Source organism: Eptatretus burgeri, chromosome 11 (genome assembly GCF_056783735.1).
Source record: "Eptatretus burgeri isolate ZD-2024b chromosome 11, Ebu_testis_v1, whole genome shotgun sequence".
Lineage (NCBI taxonomy): Eukaryota > Metazoa > Chordata > Myxini > Myxiniformes > Myxinidae > Eptatretus > Eptatretus burgeri.
In genome coordinates this window covers 6082716-6091087 of record NC_140971.1, presented here as the reverse complement: position 1 = coordinate 6091087, position 8372 = coordinate 6082716, and the positions used below count along the sequence as shown (strand labels likewise).

Genomic DNA, 8372 nt, shown 5'->3' with positions numbered 1-8372 from the left:
ATTCAATTTATTCTGTACAAAGTTCTTCGAAGTATTGTTTAATTGTATAGTTGGAAAAGGCAGATGAGAACAACATTGTAATGATGGGAGATTTGTACATCCTTTTCAATTTCCTGAAAACGATTGGGCAACAGTGGCCAAGAGGACACCTGGATCGAAGCTGGAACATTTGTGCAGAATTATACGAATGCTGTTTTGGAGGGAAAGGCATACTACCGAGCTATCTGGGGACACCAGTTAACCTTCTGAGGCTCTCTGTCAGATCAAGTATGTGGCTTTCCGTACCTATATCAACCAATGCTGCTTGGTAGAACTGTATGAAAGTGTGTCAGTTACATGATTTATATACAAACAAGAACCCCAGATTCGATGAAACCACCTGTGCACAAGTACAGGAGTTGATCCAGACATTAGAGCGGTTCGGCGTGCAGCACTTGTGGAGTAAATTTGATACTAAGTTTAGCAGTGACCCAAACTACATCCAGTGCCTATAGAAAGTCTACACCTCCTTTCAAAATTTTCACCTTTTGCTGCCTTGTAGCCTGGAATGAAATTGCATCGAATCAGACTTTTTCCACCTTTATTTACGCATCGGAACCCACAACTTCCAAGTGGGGGGAAAAAAAAATCAACAAGTTTCAGAAAATTAATGAAAAATACAAAACTGGAATATTTTGGAGTATATGAATGGAACTACTGGAGATCCTGCTGAGCCTTGTCAGTGTCATCAGAGAAGGTGAATGGAAACTGAATCTCCTTGTACTGGGCAAGATGTTGCCGTGGTGGAGTGTTTATGATCCCATCAACGACACTAGATGGGCTCCTATCGATGCAGAGATTATTGCTTTTTTGAAAAAATTCCCCACAAGTCCACAACAAGTTCATGGCTGGAAACTTGACAAGAAAGCCAGAACCAGGTTCAACCAGGTGCAAGCAAAGAAAGCAGAGCCAATTGATCAGGCTACTGAATGGATCAACAAATTGTGCAAACTTTCAAAGGGCATCATCGGCATTACAAGGTCAGATACAGCACATGACAGATTTGGTGTAACGTGGGGTGAGAGATCAGTCATATCAGAAGCTACAAAAACCCTTCTATGCCTCGATGCTGACGAGTCAATACCCACCTGGAAAGATGGCCTTCCATCTCAGGTGAAACGTAATGAAGCAGATGTTAAGAAGCTTGTTGAACAGTTCACCAGATTTAGTTTTCTCAATTGGCAAATAAAATCGAGTGAGGTGAGGACGACGCACATGCGGAGACAACTGATAGCACTGACCACACACGAAGTCGCAACTGATGAAATACAGGCACATCTAATGAAAAACAAAGTAATGTGGAATTGACCATGTTGCCGAACACGTGAAAACTCACTTGATTGAGAAAACGGCGTCGTTATTTGAACCAATAACAAAACAGAACTCCAAAATGTTTGCAAGCCTTCACAAGTGTGTCGTTAACACCAGCACAAATGACAGTCATCAAGGTTGACAGACACCTCTTAAAGAGGCTGGTCAATGCTGAGCAGATTCGACAAGCGGTTGACATGTCAACCATCCTCAAGCACGAGCTGACAGCCTCACCTCTCTCTCTGTCAAAAATCGACAGGACGCTGAAGTCCAATGCGAAATCTGACCTGCTTGGCATTCTCAGTGCAGATATACAGATAGAGGAGAAACCAATCTCCTGTGACTGAGTCCAACCCCATGATTGGTGCCTGTGTACTTATGGATGGGCATGCCCTAATTCAAAGCTTGGAGAAACCTGCTGGCTGTACGTCATTTGGCAATTAAGCAGACGCCTTCGCTTGCTCCATATTTGCCCATTTCACTTGTAGTGCTAACAGAATAGATTATTTTGACAGATGTATTGGCTCACACTCCATCAAAACCAAAACAAGAGTACGATGAGGTAAGAAGGCAAAGATTCTCATCTGCAAGGTTATGAGTCACAGCAAAGTTCCCTTACCACAAGTATGGGCACAGTTCATATCTCTGTGCGAGAACAAAGCAGATCTTGCTGCATTCCAATCCAATGATTTGATGAGCTGATGTCAAGAAGTGCTCAATGGCTGTGAATTGGTCGTAGGGGGGGAGGATTCGCTTCTGCTGAGAAAGCTTCATCCACGACCAGTGGTACCTTGACCAGTCTGGCCTGCGATCATGAAGAAGCGGACACACGCATCATTCTGCTCGAATCTCGAAGCGATAAACATGGGGTAAAATTGTTACGAATCTGGAAGCTTGCTGCACTCAACATTCAGGTCCCTATAGAACAGTTATATCGGTAAGTACGTGTTTCTTGTTAGGGTCCCGTCCCTCGTCTAATGGAAATTAAATGTTCATGCGCTGCGGAGTTATTTTGATAGTCAGGGTTTTCTTTTACATTTTTACATCACCAACAACTATGCCAACACCTTCTCTCCATCCTGACACTCTGCTCATGGCATTGTCCGCACTCTTCACGTGCTCACGAAGCGTTTCGTTCTGGCCTGGTGCTAAATGAGGGTATGTGTCATTTTGCAGCCAATGGGCGCAGAGCGAGCTCCAAAAGAAGCTGAGCCTCTTCGGGGGGGGGGAATCGAGACGCCCCGACGCCCCCCCCCCGACCAATCATGGAGAGACTCACCAATTTCCCCAGCGAATGAGGTGTGCGGAGGGATGAGACACGTCCCCCCCACCGCCCCCGACGAGAGAGAAAAGAAAATAGATGGGACGGTGCGGTGTCGCTTCTGCTGGTCTCGTCCTGTCGCTGGCTCTGGTCTCGTCGCGTGCTGGAGGAGCGTGCGGGAACCTGACGCTGCCCTCCGTACTCGGTCCTTGCAGCGGCATCAAGTTGCGGGTTCGAGTCCTGCCGATCCAGGACGTCGAAGACCGCACGAGGCGGGAAGGTCCGAGATAGCTCTGGTTCCCAGCTCATCTTCCCTCGAGCTGGGAACCTTAAATAAAGGCCACGGCCATCACTTCTTTTTGGGTATTTGTGTGTGCGTGTGTGTGTCCTTGGGCCCCGTCTGTAAGTAGGAATTGTTAAGTGCTCTTTGCTGTATATTGTTTGCATTGCTTAGTCGGTTTAACTCTGCTCTTGGTGTGTTCCCTTCCCCCCCCCTCCCCATTATAAATAAACCCCCTGTTAAATGTTTCAGCTCGTTTCTATGTTTTCTTTATTGGTTTAGCATGGTGCGTGTTGGTGGATTAAAAAGGCCGTTGCTGCCGTTGTTGTGCATTTGGACTGATGGGACCACAGTAACCATCCACTCGGGTTATGCACAGGTCGAGCACGGTTGTGGCTCGTCCCGTTCGAGCTCCGTCGAGGGTGTGAATTCCTTGGTAGCTTGCCACGTGGGCCTCTTGGTATTTTGAAGTTTGGGAAATAACCCTGTCCCACGCGGTTGAATTATTGACGATTCACGGTCCTGTAAGGGACCCGTATCTTTGGAGTTATCGGAAAGGTATGATCTAGATTCCGGGTGTTCGGTGGAGCCGACTCTACTGCTCCATCTAGCCGTCGTGCTCGCCGCCGATACCCGGCCCACAACATGATCACATCATGGTATTTTGCAGAGATACCGATGTCTTGCTTCTTCCATTTCACTTCTTTCAAGAAACTCCTGCTGTTTGGATGGTCAGTGGAACCGCTCGTGACAGATGTTGCTACTCAGTGCACGAGATCTCTGAAAAATTATCACGTCTGGTTAAGGAAAACCTTTTGGGATTCCATGCACTGACTGGGTCAGATACATCATCTTTCACGGCATTTGGCAAAAACAAACTTGCTGGAAAGTGATCATCGAACATCCACACCTCCTGAATGGAGTTGGTTGTGATGGTTCAACAGAAGAAATTGAAGAGTTTGTCTGCCGCCTGTACTCTGCTCCTGACTACAGTGCTGGTGTTGACAAAGCCAGGCTTGACATGTTCAGGAAAGGTGAAAAGGAGATGTAAAATCTTCCACCAATGAAGGATGTGCTCCAGTTATATTATGCAATCGCTTATTACCAGGCCACGGTCTGGTTGAGGGCTGATAATTGCAGCAATCGAGAGAATGTTGGATTGCCATCGTCAACAGGGGATGGAGAGAAACAGAAGATGGACGCGAAGTTGTCTGGATGACTCTGCCGGCTGTGCCCATGGTGTGTGCCGAGCTTGCATCTTGCGGCTGCAAGAATTTAGTGCAAAACTGCTGCCTGCGAACGTACAAAACCACAGCAAATATACATCCCTCCCTGTGGATGCCATGCAGTAGAATTCTGCAATCCTGCAGCAAATTGTTGGTACACCTTGAAGTGGGACTCAGAGACTTGATTGTAATTTTTTTGTTATTGGATTCTGAACCCAAACGCCCCCCCCCTTTGTCCATTGTAAGGTAAGTGGGAGGTTTCTTAAATTTCTCAACACAATTATGATTTAAATTTTTGATCTGTGCGGTGTTTTTTTTTTTCCCATCCGTTCTCGCCGTTAGATTCATCCTGATTGGGTGTCGTGTGAGAACGGTGTCTTCATTCGTTTACCTGATGAGCGTTTCTATTTTGTTCTATTAATGGTGTCGTATTAATTTGTGATTAGAATGATGCTGTTGTGGAATGAAAATATAGAGATCGAGTTTTAAGGAGAACGAGGAAATTATGTGAGGGTTTCCACCCGTGACATTCACGGATTCGGCATTTGCACATTCGCTATATTGTGACATCATAGAAATATTACCCACCTTACTTCTGTTGGGGTCAGCTGAAGTAAGTTTATTTATTTATTTTTGCCCAAGTCCTTCAACGAACCGGCTGTCCAGCCCCCTCCGTGCACAGCACAGGTATCTGGCTGGTACATATCGACTATATTGAAAGCTAAAACTTGGCGTGTCTTGGACAATCGAGAATCTTCGAAGGACTTTATCAACGGCCCTCATAGTTGCTTTCACGTCATCATCACAACATCTCTTACTACACAGCTTCTCTTTCTACCTTTTCTTTTAAACCCATGTTTACATTACCTGCCTGCTCCTCCGACACACTGTGTTTCACTGCAACAGCGTCAGTCGGGGTGGAATCGGTGACTCGGCCTTTGTGACCATTCTACATGTCGTCTTGATTTCAGGAGCAGCCATTTTGGTTCCGCTGCGTGTATATAGCTCTCTGGGGGAAGTTTGCCTTGTACAAGTATGTGAGCTGCTGGCTTATTGCGGTACGTGTAACACTGTACATGCCTTGTCAACATGCACACATTTGCTTTGGGACACACGTGTATCCCTCATTAACGGATAGTTTATTTGCGGAGGTATTTTATGGACCTCAATGTCTCATCTCCTGCGCTTCTCTTTTTTTTGTGCCCCCCCCCGACCCCACTCAGGAAGGGGTGTGCATTCTCACGGGCCTCGGCTGGACCGGCACCAACACCGTTCCCGAAAAGCAGATAAACCCCAAGCTGGGGTGGGCCTCCGACGGCTGGGATGCTTGTAGCAACGTCCGCATCATGCTGTTCGAGAGTACAGTCCACTTCACAGGCAAAATCATCTCCTTCAACACCAACACCAACAGCTGGGCAGCCAGGTTGGGGAACGATTCGTGTGCACACCTTGTACCATAGTCATTACATAAGAAACAAGAACAGCACTCGGTTGAGCACATACCTCTGCCAGGGTGAACAGTTTACGCTTTGTATCCCACTGAGAGGCCAGATCTGCATCCAGACATGAATCGAAATCGAATCGGCTTGTTCTTGTCAACTACCCAACTCTTCCACTCAAGTTTTTTTTCATATTCCATGCACAATGTTTTAAAAGTTTTTTGTTTTTTTTTCCTCTCTCTGTCTCTCTGTCTCTCTCTCAATCTGTCTGTCTCTCTCTCCTCACAAACAGGTGAAAATATAACCTCATCCACCTTCGGTGCCGGATTTAATTATCATGTATGATTTTGCAAAAGCCTTGGTTACTGTGAACCCACCTGCAGCAGAACACATCTATACCCCCCACCCTCCCTCACTCCTCCACCTTCCAGCAATCCGTCCACATATCTAGCCAACACCTACTCAACCATCTCCAGCCTTCAACTACCTCCAGCAAACATTGTCTCTCCCCTCAACATGTTTACCGATCTCCACCCACCAAAAGTTTTTCTACTCATCTTCTCTCCCATCCTCCCCACATCCCCACCCCTCCCCAACGCCCACTGCCCCCCCCACCCACCTCCGATGGTCTGCTCCCCCAAGGAAATGGTCCTTGTGTGCTTCATTCTCTCCCCCACCTACCTACCTGCCAGCCAGCAAACAGTTCACATCTTTCCTCCACTCCCCCCACTCCAGCCAGCAGCCCATCCATGTATCTATCCCCACCCACCTACCAGTAAACAGTTCACACATCTGCCATGCCCTCCCCCCCTTCCACCCAGCTGGCAGGAAACAGTCCACGTATCTGCCCGCCACCCCAGCCCACCTATCAGAAAAGTTAATGTCTGCCTCCCCCAACTACCAACCTTTCCCCAGGTACGTGTTCAAACGACTACGTTTCCTTGGTAACAAGCTTGTATCACAGGCGGTTACCCTGATGTTCCTTGCAGTCTGGCATGGCTTGCATTCTGGCTACTTTATGTGCTTTTCTTTGGAGCTGCTCATCGTGATCACAGAAAGGAAGGTGAATGAAACTGGTCACGACCCTTCATTCTCCATTACCTGACCATTATGCATCTCCCCCCCTCCCTCCCCTCTCTTCTTCCTTTGTTTGGTGCTGCTAAAGTAGCCCCAGCAGTGATTGCACTGGGTGGTTTACATTTACCTTCTCAGATCGTCACACCAGGAATCAAATACTTTCAGGGTACTGGGCTTTAATTCAGCTTCTCTCCGAGAGAGAGACTGTGGGATCTTAACATCCACCACCTCATGATAGTAGAAAGGACACCCAGTTTAATGAGAAGATACGAGACAGGTAGATATCAATTATGTGATGAGACTCAAGACTGAATACCTCTTTGGTGTGATGGTTTTTCTCAGACGCTGGAGTTTGTGGACAGTGTTCCCAAGTTGAAGGAGGTCACATCTTTGTGGCCTGTACGCTTGCTCCTCTACCCTTCATTATACCTCTTCCAAATGATGTTTCTTAGCTATCCCCTCGTGCCTTTCTGCCTGTTTTCCTGGGAGAAGTGGCTCAGGGTGAGTCGTTGCCGCCTCTGCTTTCCTAATTTTTCTGCAATATCCTAAAACTCTGAAACCGCTTTCATTTATTTTGTGGACTCGTTCCTTTCCTCCATTTGCTACATTTCCTTACAGGTGTACAGTTCTGTCTACTTTGTTGGTCACTTGATATTCATCGCAGTGCTCTTGGTGCTGCCGTTACTCCGTGTGGTGCTTCCGTCCAAACATCGGCACACGAAGGATGACTGAGATGAGGTGTGACCTTCGCTGTTTTCTAATCGATTCGTAAGGATGTATAGGTGATGGGGTTTTCGTTCATTATTGCTCCCTTAAGACCGCAGTGTGCTCGGTACACCCTGGGTGTTACCCTCTGAATTTGAGTGTGCGTGCTGACAACCACCCTGACTCCTGGACCTGGTTTCCCCCCCCCCCTTTGTTTTATTTCCAGCCCGTGCCATGTGCCAGAGGTCAAGGGAATGATATGGAAGGGAGGCTCTCTTCCGTTTGCCTTCCTATCCCCGATCCATGACCTCTTGCGTCGGGTCAGCTTACGACTTCGATCTAACGGTGATGACGTTAGCCGGTACGACCATGTTTTGGATCGAGTGAGGTCCAAACCAATTCGTGGAAATGACGGTCACGTTGCCAGGTGTGCGTTTTGGATTGACACACGTGCCACGTGACTCAACTTGACTCTCGACTCGGCACCTGGGTCGACTCGAGCATCGCCTTGCTGGCCCGTCTACGAGAACTGCGATCTGAGCCCATGCTGTTGTGTTAATGAAGTTGATTTATTGACCTTTTGGGGGTAACAGCCTGAAGCTTTTTGTAGCAATGTATACAGCATTTGACTTTCTAAAGTTTGTTTTTAATCTGCTTGCTTTTGGAAGAAAAATTTCTGGAATCCTCCATTTGCAATTTGTTGTTGAATTATTTACAAGATTGATTGAAAATCGAGTTTGGGGATTTTTCCACTCAAGAGTTGAATTAAAGTGGTTGATTGCTGCCTGAGTTGTCTTTGTATGGGGTTTTAGCTTATTGGTGTGCAGAGGAACACCTGCTCACATCAATATCACAAGCAGTTTTAGATTTTGAACAAAATTAAAAACGAATCCCAGCAAGTTAAATTATCCTTGGAAGAAGTGTGGAGCACCGTTCCATAACTAGAGCGGCCCATGGTACAGCACGTACCTCTGCCAGGCTCGACACTTTACATGATGTATACCACTGATGGGTCAGATTTGGATCCCAACTAT

At 46.9% G+C, this 8372-nt stretch overlaps 1 protein-coding gene across 1 annotated transcript in view; it reads left to right on the top strand.

The window, feature by feature from the left end:
* Window positions 1-8127, top strand: part of LPCAT3 (lysophosphatidylcholine acyltransferase 3) — a 31492-nt gene extending 23365 nt beyond the window's left edge. Inside the window, exons 8-13 of the mRNA XM_085847821.1 lie at window positions 5089-5175; window positions 5341-5540; window positions 6472-6619; window positions 6976-7134; window positions 7252-7371; window positions 7565-8127. Coding sequence (XP_085703947.1) covers window positions 5089-5175; window positions 5341-5540; window positions 6472-6619; window positions 6976-7134; window positions 7252-7365 — 708 coding nt within the window. The 3' untranslated portion in view covers window positions 7366-7371; window positions 7565-8127. The remainder of the gene's footprint in view (window positions 1-5088; window positions 5176-5340; window positions 5541-6471; window positions 6620-6975; window positions 7135-7251; window positions 7372-7564) is intronic.
* Window positions 8128-8372: the final 245 nt, after the last annotated feature.